This window comes from Anarrhichthys ocellatus, unplaced genomic scaffold (genome assembly GCF_004355925.1).
Source record: "Anarrhichthys ocellatus isolate YVR2014 unplaced genomic scaffold, GSC_Weel_1.0 scaffold9, whole genome shotgun sequence".
NCBI lineage: Eukaryota > Metazoa > Chordata > Actinopteri > Perciformes > Anarhichadidae > Anarrhichthys > Anarrhichthys ocellatus.
In genome coordinates, this window is record NW_022280039.1 from 6,969,167 (window position 1) to 6,985,889 (window position 16,723).

Consider the following 16,723-nt stretch of genomic DNA (forward strand, 5'->3'; position numbering starts at 1 on the left):
AAGACTAATTCAACATGACTTTCATGTTCATGAGAAGCACTTTTAAAGAGTGAAAAACTCGTGAAATTCCCAACACAGCAGATTGACATTATGATGAATCACTTCACTGTCAATCACTCTCTGTAAGAGCTTTGACATATTCTCTCAAGAGCCTTGAAATGAATGGCTCTGGAATGACAGTTTAAAGCAGTGCAATATCCCTTGAAATCACCAATCTACCTTCTGACTTTATGATTGTATAATCCTCAACAGCCAATGAAGACCACCACTTCCACACACGTGCAGCAGGAAAAGGAGCAGGTGTTTCTAAGTACCTAATTGTGTCACTGAGAGCTGCATCCTCAGATGGGCATATGATAGGTTTAGACAAGGAATTAATTTGAGCCGCAATTACAGCCTCTGGAAAGGGGCAAATTGGACGGCGAGTGGGGAAGGAAGGACCCCACCACCCACCTATAGTCCCTAATCAGGTGAATGCTTCTAACTCAATATCGGGCACTGATGGTCACACTCAATTATCCTCATCCTAAACCTCCCAATCTGTTCCCCCCATCCCCCTAATAATCCAATCTCAAACCCCTCGAAACACGCTGCTACTTCTGATCCGAACGGCCTCCTCAGTAGCTGTAGTCCTCTTTTGTCTCTTTGGTTCCTGATATAAGATTAAAGTCAAAGCAATAGTTTGTATTTGGTAATTATGGCAATTTGCTTTCTTGCTGATAGTTGGATGAGGATGTTGATACCCTTCTCATATGTGTCCTCTAAATATGAATATATTGCACAGCTTAGCATAAAGAAAGGAAAACACTAAACTGCCTCTATCCAGTGGTCATGAAACCAGCACCTCTGAAGCTATAAACATGTTCAAACCATAAATTAACATTTTTAGAAGTGGTTGTAGGCAAATGTTATTATCTTCAGACAGACCCAGACTTGCTGTTTAAGCAAAGTCAGCTAAGCTAATTGACTGCTCGGTCACTCCAGCTTTCTCTGGTCAGAGTGCTTGCATGTTACTCAAGGCGGAAAAGTTTCCATACACACAAAACAAGACTTTCATCTTGGCAATGGGGGAATCACCAAGGTCTCAGTTCTGGACATTAGATAGGACATTGTTCTCCCTTGAAGCTCTATTTTTATGTTTCAGTTGTGGTGTCATAGTGAGAAAACCAGACGCCTATCTGCTGGCTAATTTAAAGCTGTTCTTGAGAAAAACAGGACTTAAATGGTTGCCAGTTTATTACAGAGAGGGTAAGATGGCAGAGGGTCTTGTCATTGGGAGATTTGTTTTAGGGGAGTCCAATGGACCTGATGAATAAGGAGCCAAGGATTTATTACTGGATTTTCCAGCGAGCCTTTGAAGTGTACGAATGCTGCATCTCATCTGCGGATCCACACTCAGAATTGTGGCCGTGTGTGTGTGTGTGTGTGTGTGTGGATATATTTATTACTGGGCTATTTTTAGAGCTGACGATTTGTGCTGAAGTGCACAAAAGCCATAGAATAGCACAAGTGAAGCAGCCAGTGTTGTGCTGCGTCCTCAACACATGGAATATGAGACTGTTTTTCCTTTTAATTAAATATGTTTACGCCTAAAGAGCAGTGCAATCGAACACACTTACCTTTGTGTAATTTATTAAACATTTTCCTTTTTAAAAATCGAATCTATTTGATCAGTGAGCTTCCCCTCCACTCATAAGGAGGCATCCACCAATGACTTTCCTGCCCTTTGAGTTGTACTCTGATATGTTTCCATGACATAAAGTTCAGACTAAGTAGTGTGTAGTTGAGGATGGGGTTAAACGTGCAGACCTCGTCTATGTTTTTATCCCCTCTGACGCAGACCATTAGCAAACATCTGCTGAACCGAACCTTAAAATAGCAGGGCTGTCATGGGAGCAGAGGGGAATTCTTCAGAGGCCCCTCCCTGTGCTATTTTAAGTAGGGCCAGAAGTTGGCGTTTAATGATAAGCTGTGTGCGTAGCTCACATGCCTGCCATTTTATTCCATTTAGGACTCAGGAAGCAACGGCCACATTGCCCCCCAACTCTCCAGGGGTGGGAATCACTAGACTCTGTCATCAAGTATGTCCAATCAACATGGCATGGTACCCTGTTGCTTTCGTTTATCTCAAGTAGTGGACAGCTTTGGAAATAGACAAGGATGCTATTTTTGCAAGCAGTCATTGCTTGCATGGAAACACCGCCCAGTGTTTCCATGCTGAGACTAAGTTACCAGCTGATGACTGTAAAATCATTCCAGTCAGACATATTTTAGGGAGAACAATGTTTCAAAATCGTACATTGCTGATTAATAAGAGCTCATGTTCCCATACAGAGGTAAAGCAACCTAAGGAACCTTTTCTTTCATTCACATGGATATGGAGTCAAACTTTTTAAAACACATGCCCCTTAGAATATATTCCTTTGTGATGAAGAGTGAAGGAAGAGTTGTGTCAGACAAGACTCCATTCCAGATAAATAAATGATCAGCGCTCAGAAAACATCAAAGAGAGATTGTGTGCTTCAAAGGGAATAAAGGCCTGACTTTCACCAGGTCCTATATTGAAGAATGAATCCTGCGTATGCATACACGCACGCACTAATCCGACCTGTTTAACATTCTAATGGTTGCATCTGCATTGATCATTCCCCGCCGAGCCAAACCACCCGTCCTGAATCTTTGTCTGTCAGCTGGAAAATACCCAAAATGCTTTAATGTAATGTGTCTCCTGACTTATTTGCCATTTCTTAGTTTTTGTAAAGTACCTTCTCTCGTCAACATTCTGATGTCTGAAGGAACACTTCTTACATGTTTGTTCTGAAGCCCTAAATATTGGACAAAAGGATTGTCCTCACCACAGTGTTTTTTAGAATGATGCTGACTGGCACAAGTTCACCCTGGGTTGTGATTTTTCTTCAGCTTGACAAACATGTCTTTCACTCTCTGATAGAGCAGTCCAGTCCAAGGCCAGAATATTATGTTACACCCACATACAAAACACATCGCTCCTGCTGCACCTGTGAAAAATGTTGCTTGTAAAGTGAAATGTTTTGTAAAATAGACGTGTCCTGATTAACCCACTGAGGGGCCCTGTGGCAACAATTAGCCCCTGGTTCCTTCTTCCCTATGCAGTATGTATTCTATCCTCTACACGCAAACATGTCAATTAAATGCAAATGTATTTTTTTATTATGCACCATACACCGTTGGCATTGTTTGCTTTTACAAAATGTTGTCATTGAACATGATCCACAGTTTTACAGGATTAGCTGATATTGTAGGACCCAGCTGAAGGCCCTTGTCATTTCTCCCGATAATATAATGTAGTGCTAAATATTTTCAAACAGATATTTGATTAATTCAATTATTACAACTTAATGACGTATAGTGAACTTTGGGATTTGGGATCCGCTGTAAAAACTGTCATGTACTTTGAGTCTTGAAGATTTATGAAAAATGCACATAGATGATCGTGTACTAATTTTCAAATACTTTTTGCACCTGTTTCATCCGACTTGGGTCAAATACAACCCAGTCAGAAGAAGCATATGTCGCTTGTTGCTTTTTATTTTAACCTCTTTAACACCTTTTTCTCTTTTGTCATCCCTTTGTTTTTCTTTCTCCTCTCTCCCAGCTCCCCGTTCTTCTTGCTGTCTCATCCTTCTGCTTCTGTTAGAGTGGGGGATGTCTGTTTTCTAACACCTCTCAGCCTGCTTATCTACTAGGTCTGTATTGCTGCGGTGTGGTATTTCCAACTCCATTCGTTATTCTGCCGTCAACCCCCTTGATATCACGCCACTATCAGTTATGGATATCTGAGTGTGTGTGACAGTGATACGCATTGTGGCTTGCAACTGTCGTCTAGAAATCATGATTGTTTATGATAGGCAGTGTATGTGTGTGTGGTACCAAGCCCGAGTGTCCGTATGGGTGGCTGTGTTAAGCTTGCATGTGTTGGATTCGTGCCGGCAACAGTGCTTGTGTGTCAGTCTGCGTTATGGCTCTGTGCATGACTATATCCAATGACAGTGCCCATTCCTCCACGCTGGCTATGATTGTTCATTTGTTAGGGGTGACATCATTCCCTTCCGCCTTTTGGATGTCCAAAAACAAGACTCTGTTTTTGTGAGTGTGCACTGTGCCATTTCATTCCCTTTGTTGTAATTTGTGAATCATGTTTCCATTTTGCTGCGCTGATGTTACAGCAGAACTGTATTGAATTGTACATGTGCCAGGATTGTCTTAATTACAAGAAAGGCTCAAACTTGTGAAAATAAAAACATAATTGGCACCCAGCAGAGCATCCTCATTAATGTTTTTGCTATGCTGGGCTTGGAGTATCAGAGACTTCCCCATGTCGTCACCCTTTGTGGGGAGAATTTGAGCTCGTCTGGTATTGGCTCAAGAAAGCATAGTCAAACTTAAACAAATTAGACTGTAACAGACTTTCTGTACTATGACGCTGCCTCCCCAGTCACCCAGTCAGCCATTCTAATTGTTCCATTTTGATATGTGATGTTGGTCTTTTGATCATGATCATCATATAAAGTGTGTGCTGTGTGCCAAATCACCAATGTCCCATCTTAGCCCATAAGTAAGTCTTGTATTTGACTTTGAACTTGCTGCAGCTTGTTGATGCCGCTCGCCCCGCCCGTTGGGTCAGGGCATCTATAATGACCTGGTGCCCCCTCCTCCCCCTTCTCTTTCCTCCCTTCCCAACATGGAAGATTTGTACAACTGCGACTCAACACTAGGACATGGAGGACTATGATGTTCGCTCGGCCGCCAGCATTCTGGCCTCCGTGAAAGAGCAGGAGGCGCGTTTTGAGCAGCTGACCCGAGCCCTTGAGGAGGAGCGTCGCCATGTCAACCTGCAGCTAGAGCGCTCCAACATTACTCCCAACCCCCCTACCAGCCAACTGCTAGCATGGCAGCAGGTGGTGATGCAGGTAAATGATGCCAGCATACTGGCCAACCCCCCCCCTCATTTTTAACCAACTTGTGTCTGCCTCACTTCCTACCTCTCTAAAGCAACATTCTCCTGCCCCCGCCTTCAATCAGACCAAAATCATTCCATCGCCTTGTTTGCTCACGGTCATTGCTTTTCATCATTGGTGGGACTCAATAATCTCTCTGTTCAACTTCTCTGTGATTTGGAACACTTGTTCCAGTTCGTCTGAACCCACTGTCCTGGATGTTGTCAAATATTCTGCTCTGCGGTGACTCATCTTTAAAAATGAGCTGATGAGATTCAACCTCTGTTCCTTCTACGCCACAGTTTACCATTCAATCCCATCTCATTTTGCCCGCTGGTCTTTGATATTGTCTTGTGGTGCTGTTGATTGGATGTGGCATTTCGCCCAGCTCTGGACAGTGTCTGGGGGACATTAGAGTCCTGGCCAGGGCTCCTGACAATGCTGGCTGATTATGCGGAAGCAGGAAATGTAAGATGTAGAAATGAGACAACTGTAATCCCCTAAAAATGTCAGCAATCACAACGGCCCATTGATTTACACAAGAAAGAAAGAAACCCTCTCAGGCTGTACACATGTTTCACTAACCTGAATTTGAAAGCACAATTTGGTGATGCAGGCACCTGTAGCAGTTGGATACATCACCTTTAATCACAGTAAAGGAGGCAGTCTCATGTATTATTGATATAGCAAGACTTGCAGAGATGAAACTGCCTACATTTGCCTGCGGTTGTATTTGCCTGCATTCACATTTTGTCAACAGTCGTGTCAGTGTTCATTTGTAAAGGGCTTGCTGCCAATTTGGCCTCATGAAGGGATAACGAAGAGGATGCAGGGAAGTATTAGCAGGGTAAAGTAAACTCGTCGTCCCCTCCCACACCACAGGGGGTAATCTGCTGCTTTTCTTCAAAAATCCTGTGAAATACTGAAAGTAGACAAGCCGCCGTTGTCTCCGTACAATCAAGCTCCCAGGAAGAGGGGTGAAAGGGCTTTGAAGCAAATTTGACATAGTGGCAAAACCGTGGAATTAACTGTAACTCAGTGGATATACACAGTATATATTTTTTTAATTTAGAAATCATTATTTAAATCATTAAGTCCTACAAGTTGTAAAAAATCATATCCATCATTATTTTTCTTCCGTCCGTTCATGCGAATGAATGCGTGATCGAGCGACTGATATGCTAGTTTAAAGGAAACACTAGTGCACTTGCTCTATGGGCCCATTTGTGCGGAAGCAGTACAGAAGATCCAAATTTTATACTCGGAAGTTGAACTTTTGTGGCTAAATGTGCCACTGAGCAACTTTCATAGGAATGAGAGGGGCCCCTCCTCAAACCTTGTATCAAATTGTCCTTATACATCGATGCCTACAATATGCATGCTTTTGAATGCAAGCTGTCCTAAGAAGTGTCCGATTTTCTTCTTTTATCTTTTCTTTCTATGTAGCATTACTTTTGACAACAATGTCTAGGAGTTTGAGAAGAACCTGAGCAGTTATCAGCTGAGGCAAACTGTCTCTAGGGTCTGCGGTGGTCCCACAGAATAAATCAGCTCAATCAACTAACTGTGCATTGTGAAACGTGATTTTAGTTGCTCAAACTAAGGCAACCTAAACAGAACACGTAATGTTAGTCTACAATGGTGTCCGTTGTGCTGGTGACTCTCTGCCGAATGTGTCGTGGTTGCTCGTAGTGATGGCAGCTGTTGAAAACAGGAGCAGAATATTTAATTGTCCTCAGCTGTCAATTTTACTTTGATCAATTTCAAATACATACCCATCTGTCTTTATTGTCAGATGGGTATTAGGTAAGATACTATGAGCAACCTCAGATGCGTTCAGTTGAAAGTCACCTGTTAGCACAGCTGGCAGACACTGAGTCACTATGACCTGCCTCCACATTAATGGAGGTGCCGCTAGGTTACTGATTCGTCTATGTTTGTGTGTGTGTGTGTGTGTGTGTGTGTAAGACAGAGTGAGATATCCTCCCCTCCTCATAAACTGGTCAATGATTTAGTGGACAGGGCTTAACATGACAGGCAGTGAATTAACCATCTCTCTCTCGTGCTATCATTCCCAGTTCAGACGCATAGATAACCCCCACCCTGCCTATTTGCAAACTAGGGAGTCAATTGGGCATAACAGAGTACCGCCTCAATTTACATCACTTTGAAATGTCATTCAGTCACCAGGCATTAGACTTTTGGCTTAATCATAAACACCTATGAATGCCAAAGCAAATTGGACATTGGGGTGGTGGGGGGGGTTTGATCAGTGTCTGCTCTGGGGTAAACAGCTTTGGGGCAGAAGGTGCAGTGTTGTGCGTAAATGTCTATGTGTGCTGCATCGTGAGACCCACTCCATTCACATAATGAGAAATGCATCAGGTTGTTCTCTTTCTCGTTTTTTCCTTGCTTAGTTTCTACCACACACTCACACATACTCCCCAGGCTGCATGATGGATTAAAACAGATCATGGATCAGTAACCGAGGGCTCAGATTCACAACCCAAGGGCCAGACTCAATGAGGCCTGCCATTATTTAAAGTTGGGGTCAGAAAAGGAAAAATGGACCAAGTATGATAAATGAAATCAGATTCAAATAGACGTCTAATGAGAGTGATAAGCCACTGATCTAAATAGCGCTTTGCTACAAGGTGCTCATTTCAGAACAGATTGGCTCCTTACTCTTTAATCTGCCATCATCATTGAGATCAGTATTGTCAGCGTTTTAACACAGGCGACCCAGAGAGACAGAGCAGGCCGAGTGGGGAGCGAATAAACACGAGAAAAACAGTCTTCAGTTCACAGAGCTTGATGCAGATTACTTCACACATATCAGCACATCACTTTATGATCGGTCTCTTCAAACAGTGCTCTGAAACTCCTCTGTTCAGACCAGCCTGGATGTGGAGTGAGGCATGGGCCTGGCATGCAGCCCAATGATGCAAATAAATCGCTCACTGATGGTTTGACAGTATTATACGGAAATATAGCAGTCATTTCCTCTTCAAATTTAAAGTCAAGAAGATTTGTAGCCTCTCGAGCTGTTGAGTTTGGTGACAAATCTTCTGGCTAATGTTCATGTGAACATAAATTTGTTGCATAATAGGAAATAGCTTTTAGTCAATCCAATGGCGTGGCTCTAGGGATCGCAATGTTGGTTGGTCCACCACTTTGGTTCCAACTGAAACATGGTGAAGTCTCAGCAAATACTGGATGGACTGCCATGCAAATTTGTACACATATTCATGGTCCCCAGAGGATGACATCTCCTGACTTTGTTGATCCTCTGATTTTCCTTTAACACCACCATGAGGTTGAAATTGTGTATCCCTCTGTGCTGGCGCCAGCTGTGGCCGGAGACACTGGAGTCTCTGGCTTTTGATATGGTGCCATTATCGGGTCAACGTTTTAATTTGTCCAAGGCTTGGTTATTACAAAATACCTGCAAATTACATTTGCATCAGCCTCAGCTATACATTGAGTTTGGTGATAATTAGCAAATGTTAGTATGCTATTACGCTAAGCTAAATCCATGAAAAGGGTATTTATGGGCATTTTGCCATGCTGAAGTTAGCATTCAGTTTAAAGCATCACTGTGCCTTAGCACAGACTCATCCACTGCTACAATAGTGTGGCTGGACACTCTTTGATGTGTTGAACCATTATGGTTGAAGCTTTTCAAGAGTTCCATGTTGTTTTCTTTGGCTAAAAATGCAACATATTCTCTGTTTTCTATGATTTATATTTGTCCTACAGAGAGTCGAGACAACATAATAGTCCCAAACACAAATAAATCACCCTCTGATATGAACACAAGTCACCTTGTTTAGCTGGAGAGCACACAACTAAATAGGATTAAAGAATATTGTGGCTCAACGGGTTTCAAATATAATTTTCGGATTTTTGATTTGGCCCTGCATGATGTTAACACAGGGTATACAAAGGTAGATCACCACAAGACACTTTGACCATTGTATTGGGACAATAAGTGTGGGAGAGGTTCATGTAAACAGCACTGCCCTACTTTCTAAGACCTTATTAATTCAATTCTGATCCTCATTCACTCCAATACTACTCTGTATGAATTGCAGCCAAGGAAGAGAATTAGAGTGGTTACACTGCGACGTCCTGTGAGAAACATCAGAACAATGCTGTCGGACACTCCATTAGCTTTTCTGATGAAATTATCAGTAGAGATTCAGTGACACGGACTGAGGCGCCTTTCAATCTGCATCCTTCGACAGCCCCAACATGTGGCCACTCACATGCTAAGATCATACCCTTTCTTCATTTGATATTGCATTGGCCTGTGGTAATTGATTTTTGCCTGAAGGAGCGTTATCGCAGAGGCTCCGAAAGGTCAACTGGTGCATGGTGACAGTTCTCTGTGTGGAGAAAGGCAGACAGCGCTCAGACAACCATGTCTGGTTGCAGAAGGTGACCTCATTTCATATACACCAGACGCCTGATCTATCTACCCACGGCCGCTGCCCGGCACGTGCACAGATTCCATTTTGTGGTGCATACAATCATCTGGCTGCATTGACAAGCAAACAATTTCTCACACTATGGGTGTCATTAAATTTTGGTGTTTGGTATTCAGATGCCATATTCAGTGGACTTCTAAGCATTGCAGAGGCATATCATTCCCTTGTGCAAATGTTGTGGGAAGTTTTCAAAGGCTTGTGAGCTTTTGAGAGCAGGAACAGTGCAGCCTTTGATCTGTGCTGCTGTCTGCGGTGAAGAGGTACAGGCCCCGGCCCTGCGATGGCACAACAGCACTCTACCAACAATCGCTCCAGCCGCCCTCCACCCACTTTCATCACCACAGCCCCCCCCCAGCCCTGCCTCGGCACAATGGAAACAAAGGGCTGAGGGTGCTATAGCGACAGAAGATCCATCCTTCCACTGGCGGGGCCCGGGAGCCCCTGTACCCTCGTAAATCACCTGCCTAACAATGAGCCTTAGTTAACCCCCTTCCCTCCTCGATCTTCCCCTGTCTTCATCCCTCGCCGTGCCATCAGGAACTTTCTCTCCTCCCATAAACACCCTAATTACCTTGGTGTGAAAATACCTCCTTTGTTTATCTTTGTATGCCACACAATTCCCGTGCCAAGCTACACCACTTTTCTCTGATATTGTAGCTTCATGGAGCAGCCTGCAGAATAGTCACCTTTAAAGTCTAATGTTGGTGCTTGTTTTCCATGTTTCCTGATGGAGCACTTAATCGTGCTATGTAGCAGTTTAAAGGTTACTTGGTCCTCTGGTGTTAAGGCATACAATTTCTTTTTTTTAATTGATCAAAGAGTCTGTGGCCGGTTGTCCGGCACAATACTGATTTCCAGGTCCAGACTTTCCTTAATTTCCTTAAGTGACTTCTTGAGCTCAACTTTCATAGCTTTTTTTCAGGGACCCATGCATGATGTCCAGTGAGTCTGTGTTTCGGTGCGTTCTTTGTCTGTAGTAACATGTTTTGTTTCTTTGTCTTCAGCCTTGTCTTGTGCCCGGTGACATGTGTGAATTGATTTTGAACTAATGTTGCACAATTTGCCACAACGTCACACTACTTCTTCTCAGGGTCATAACTAGCAGAGCTTGTCTTTATGTTAATATTATTATTAATAAAAACACAATATTCAGACTTTTCCTTAAGTGTCAAAAGAAAACATTCTTGAGCTGCAAATATTTCTGCTTGTGGTGAAAGTGGTTTCCAACCTTTATTCATGTGACCCCTGAACATGATGCAATATTTCCCTGTGACTCCTTGTCACGGGTTGCATGTCTATAATTTATGAGTACTTCAGTCAAAGAGCATTTTTTTCTTCTCTGATTGTTTCATCTGAATATTTTTCAGAAGCCTGAAGAGGTAAAGCAATACAGTATTTCATATGAAATATGCAAAGATTGGAGAAAAGTCTAAAAGATTAACGTCATTTTTCTTATTTTCTACCTGTCAAAAAAACCCTGTGCAGATCCAGAAGCCCAGGTTGGGAAGCAGACCTGGTGCTCTGGTGGAAAAGTGGATTGTCCAACAATCGTGGGCATGTCTCGGTCTCTAAAGGCAATGCAATCCATTTACAAATCTAATAAATGTTTTAAACATTTAAAGGGCTAACTCCACTTGCTTCTTGTTAAACTTAGGCAGAGCTGCCATTTATGTTCGAGGTTATCTTTTATTCAATCCACTTCAACATTAGGAGTCAAGATTGAGGCGATGGCCCATGAATCACACTGCTAACTGCTCCAGGTGGGGAGAGAGTGTCAGCTTGGTCCGGGGTCTAACATGGAAGGACAGGAATTTTTACTCAAGGTTGGGGTTGTGCAGACAAACAGGGAGAAATAGGTTTGAAGGAGGGGGACAGCCGAAAAGCCTTTTGTACTGTGGGCTATTTATATTGCTCTGGGGTGGCTCAAACATCCATCCTTCAAATCAGCCCCAACGCTGTTGGACTTAATGCCTGTCCTGGTGCACCTCCGTGCCATTTGATCACAATCCATTAAACCATTATACTCACTAAAAGCACTAAGAGGGGTATCTGAACACTGCTCCCATTTCCTTCACCAGACACCCTCTCTGTGTACTCGCATAGGTGAACACAGAGGCTCCCTAACTTTGAAGGGCACTGCCTCAGTCTGAAAGTTTCTGGAAAATGTACTTAAAGATGACCATGGTAGTCTGAATAGACTGTTTACTTGGTCTAGTCTAAGTTCATAGACTAAATTATTGCCCATGTGTTTACAATAAAGCCCCTCACCTTCACAGCGCCACCAGAGGAATGTGACCTCGCCCTTCCCAGTGTCCAGCAGGATAACCAAACAGGGCTAGATGCTGACCCCTTTCAACTGGCAAAAAACTCAATTGAAAACAGACTTTGTAGTATAGGGCTGGAGGTGTTCTTGAAAGCCTTGATTTAATTATCCTCATGAGTTTAACACACTGCTGCGACAATTTTACTACATGACTTACAAGCATGGGAAGTGTGCAGGAGTAAATTTTGACTTTATTGGACAGAACACTCCTCGAGACTACAATTTCCTTAATGGCAAAAGGGACTTAGTGCTGAAGGTTTCTTTTCAAATTCACCCCAGTGTGTTCTGCTCTCGACAGCATAAACTGCAAAACTGTTTCCCATATGGTTGTCACTCAACAAATACATGCAAATACATTAGATGGCTCTCAGATCTATTGTTAAATTAAAAAAAATGCAAGTAGACATAATTGAAAAGTGTTTGGATACCAGAGATGTATTCACAATTCCTGAAAAGCTCAAACTCTGCATCTAACAAAAACAGCTAAGGCAGACCAATCGGCTCGTCTGAAATAGTCCCCGAAAGACCCACAAACTAAATAATAGATGAATCAACTCAGAAGGGGCAGCTGTAACCCTCAGGTTGGTACTTTACCTGGAATTAGCCTCAAATATAAGTCTTTGATTTAATGCTTACAGAAGGAAACATCGGGGTATTTGCAAGTTCCAGTAAGTCCTCTCTCTTCAACCTGCCTGTGCATTGGAGAGATTATCAGCACGTGAATTCTTTGCATCAGGCGTATGTGCAGCTACAGTAGGTGCTATACCGATGGACTGTATATAAGAAGTAGACGTAGTCATCGTGACGTCACCCATTGGTTTGTGGACTGCCGTTTTGAAGCCTTGAGTTCGGCGAAATTTCGCCGTCGCCATCTTAGATAACGGACGTTGCCATGTTTTTTTTTCACAACCAATGAACTGAAGTTACCATATTTGGAATGCGGAGGAGCGACGTAGAGATGCCGTATACGTCTCTGGTAGCGGCAGCAACCTGTCAATCACAGTAAGCCCGCCCTAAAGCATACCCCGCTTTATGGTCTGTTTTACTCTAAAAGGGATCATCATTTACTAAATGAGCATCATGCTGTATTGAATACGACTTGAAACAAGCAGTTGAGACCATAAACTCAAGTTTGCAATGTTTACTGAGGGAATAAATCAAGTGATAAAAAAATAATTTTCTCATAGACTTCCATACAATCGGACTTCTTTTTGCAGCCGGAGGAGTCGCCCCCTGCGGGCCCGTAGAGAGAATGCAAGTTTTGAGACCCTTCCGCATTGGCTTCACTCAGCAGAGCTGGAGGTTGCCGCCTGGGCATACGATCAGATTGGAGCAATTCAGTCAGAAGCACACACACATCTATTGACTTTGCACTCTGGCTGACTGTATGAGCTCTGCCATGGCCCCCAGGCTGATTCACATTTCACTGTTGGACAGAAAAAGACAACATCACAGAGTCTGGAATTTACAAACCTTTGCTTTTTTGTGCCTTAGAGTTGCACACACACTTTGTCAAAAGATCATGTAAATTGTCACAAGTTGAAGCCAGGCCGTGGGGCCCTCTTCATAGTTTGGTGCAGTTGAAGATGGTGATATGTTGTGTGAACTGTCTGAGTGTCTCAGAGTGATTCTCTTAGAGAGGGATGGTTAATAGGGCAGGAATGTGTGAATAGACGGGCACTGCTCTCAACAGTCCTCTCTCCAAGGGCCTCATTCAAGCTGAATAATGGCATATATACCAAGCACATATGCCATATATGGTAAAGAAAACAAACCTTTAACGTTCTCAAGTTGAATCTCAATTATAAATGCAGATGACCGTCATCCCTTTTGTCTATTCATTTCTGAGCAAAATGACACAACAAACAGGATTCCTGAAGCTGGTCATCAGATGCAGTGGCTGACTAACCTGCCAAGAAACTGTGGATCATCAGCCAACATGTAAACATATTCTGAGGCATGTGAAAAATGGAATTTTACCTCTGACTGGAGTACCAGTTAGATGGCCCATCTGTCAACGAGAAATCTCGAAAAATACAAAAAGAGTCACTCATGAAAATTGCCGTGAAGGTGGGCTATCAGGTCATGGAACAACTAATTAAGTATGATCATTTTGTTTATGTGTAAAAGTTGATGATTTGCTGCATGTCAGGCTCAGACTGGTTCAGATTCTGTTGTTTGTCCCTCATTCAGAGTCCTAATTATGCGTGACAAGATGAAAAAACTAAGAAAAAGCCTAATCCAGTCATAGTTGAATTGAAAACGTTACTGTGCAATCACAGTACAGCAACATGAAAACAGAAAATAGAACCTTTTGATCTAAAGTGATGTCATTTAAACAGAGCTTTATGTCCCTTAATGAAGGGAAAATTGCCTTTTTGCGAGACAAAAGCCCCCAATAGATTGGACTCTAATCCTCTGCATCGCTGAGTAGCCATTTTGCGAGGGGAAAATAAAATAAAACATGATAGTAAGACTCATTAGATGAGGGCTTTTTTGCAAGCTGTGCCATTGTTAGATAACAGCAGTCAGCCTGTAACAGAGCACATCATCCTGGTGCTGTAGATTCTCACACGTTATTGTTTTGTCAAGGCCCTTGCACTTTGCAGTGATTGCCTTAAAGAATTTAGAGCAGCAAAGTCCGTACTATCTTTAAAATCACTTGTCTTAGTAGACCTGCTTTGTGTATTGTGTAATATTTGTTTGAACTTACTGATCTCTTTGTTAAGGTTTCAAGGTAAAGTAGGGTTTCCAAAGAAATGTACTCTTGGCAGAGTGGAGAAGCTTTTGAAGTACTGTTCAAAATGAGATGCCATTAAAGTCTCCTTTGAAACTGAAGATTATAAAAACATTTTTTTTTGTTGTACCGAAATGCCATATATATACCACAAGCTGCTCCTGCCTTCTTTCTACTTTTTGGAAATACTTGTGCTCCTCGCTCTTTCTCTCTGTGTTTTCTATACATCTGGCATCTCGGATGGAAGTGAAAAACATGATTTTAACAGATGCCGCTTTATTGGAGATGTCTGGCTGTCAACGCACACCTTGTTGCTGAACATTAACCTTCCTACCATCTGTTTCACGCCATACGTCCTGACAGAGTAGAGCTGACTCCTGGAGCTTTGATTGCAACTCCTGGATTATTCATACAGCTTGTACATTTATGGTACAAGGCCCAGGCGTGGGTTGGCTATACTCAAGAGAATTTTGCTTTTTTTCTGACAGTAGCAGGTATTTCTGGAAACTGTATGTATCACCAACCTGTGATGTTGAACTCATTCCAGGAATTATTTTGAAAGGACATGTTGAATATACTGTTTTGGATATTTAGTTCACCTCAAACTGTCCTGTCTATTTTTACTTTATTTTGTGTGTGTTTTACCTGTCTGCATATGAAAAGAACAACAGCATTTTGGTTGTTTTAGTTCCCTGGATGGCAGTGTCTGTTGGTCGGCCCGCAACTTTGTTTCAGACTGAAATATCTCAACAACTGTTTGATGGATTGCCATGAAAGTTTGTACAGACATTCATGGTCCCCGGGAGATGAATCCTAATTGGTGACCCCCTGATTTATTTCTCTTGTACCGTGATGAGTTTGACATTTGTGGTTTTGAGTTAAATGTTTTGACAACTATTGAATGGATTGCCATGAAATTTCCTGTCCCCCTCGGGATGAATTGTAAAAACTTTGGTGATCCTTTAACTTTCCATCCAGCAGCATCATGGCATGGAAAACAAACCAGCTAGTGACATTCCCATCAGCTGTGCTCTGTGTTTATTGGTAAATAGTAACATTTTAACATGCTAAACCAAGACGGTAAAGGGAAACAGTACACCCACGAAAAATTTGCATATTTCCATTGTAAACATGTCAAGCATACTGTATAGTGGTGCTTTGAGCCAAACGCTAACGCTAGGTACAGCTCACCTCACTGCTATGTGGCAGGAGACGTATTGTGTAGTTCGAGTCTAGATGGTTTGAGATTTGGCAAATGTTCCAAAAAACAATAATCACAACATAAAACTATGAATTGGACACCGGCAAATCACACATGCACAGAGGAAATAAAGAGTGCCGCTTCTTTTCTAATCTGCTCCCATGAGTATACCAAAGCACTTAATGGATTTTTAAACAGGGTTATGAAACTCACTCAGTGCTTAAATGGCTTAAATGGAATGTGATATTGCAAATCACTTAAGAGAAAGCAATGCACCGTAATTTAAATGATAAACCTTTTGTTTAAAACCACTTTTTGGAGGTAATGTTTGTTGGATGAATTCTTAATGGTATTGTTGAAAGTAAATAGTAAATGTAATGGTGCATGACGGGCAAGTTATTTCATTAAGAACAAATGGAGTAGTAACATTCACATGAAATACCAGGCTTGTGGAATGCGTAACCTCAGCCATTTCCCCTCCGTTTGGGATTTCACCTTTCTCTGTTTTCTTTTTTTTAAGTCGAGTCATTCTTTTCCTCCTTCTTCCTTTTTTGTAACTCCAAACGTCTCTCAAAGTTGTCCTTAGTTAAGCTTCAATTTACGTTAGTAGATTAACATTCCTTGACAGTCTTGGTCACAGTCATAGATATTTGAATGTGAATTCTTTCACGTACGTCCCACCCCTCCCTTATATCAAGTGCAGTGAGAGGAACGGGACAAAGAGGTGGAGAAAGGGAGCTGTGTGTGTGTAGGGTGTAAAAATGTGCAGCGTATTGGGGGCCTTTGCCTCAAAAGGGCCAACTTTTGAGGCAAAGGCCCCCCCCACACCTCCTCTTCTTTTTCCTCGTCTCTCTCTGGTAACAAGGGGGAGGGGTCGATGGATTGACAGACGCAGCTGGAGTGCATAGAGGGAACTGGTCCCACCCCACTAAAGATGCCAGACATAGACCCAATGAGAGAGAGAGAGAGAGAGAGAGAGAGAGAGAGAGAGAGAGA

The 16,723-nt window shown here is 42.5% G+C and overlaps 1 protein-coding gene across 12 annotated transcripts in view; it reads left to right on the forward strand.

Annotated features, from left to right (window-relative positions):
• arvcfb (ARVCF delta catenin family member b) overlaps positions 1-16,723 on the forward strand; it is a 201,035-nt gene that overhangs the window by 73,610 nt on the left and 110,702 nt on the right. For 8 of the 12 annotated variants that reach the window (XM_031848921.1, XM_031848910.1, XM_031848919.1 and 5 more), the window contains 2 exons: positions 3,635-3,725; positions 4,728-4,949. The exons of 1 other annotated variant lie outside the window; for it this stretch is intronic. In XM_031848921.1, coding sequence (XP_031704781.1) covers positions 4,758-4,949 — 192 coding nt within the window. In that variant the 5' untranslated portion in view covers positions 3,635-3,725; positions 4,728-4,757. Of the gene's footprint in view, positions 1-252; positions 471-3,634; positions 3,726-4,727; positions 4,950-16,723 lie in introns of all 12 variants that reach the window. 3 more of the 12 variants (XM_031848914.1, XM_031848912.1, XM_031848913.1) reach the window with 3 other exon arrangements.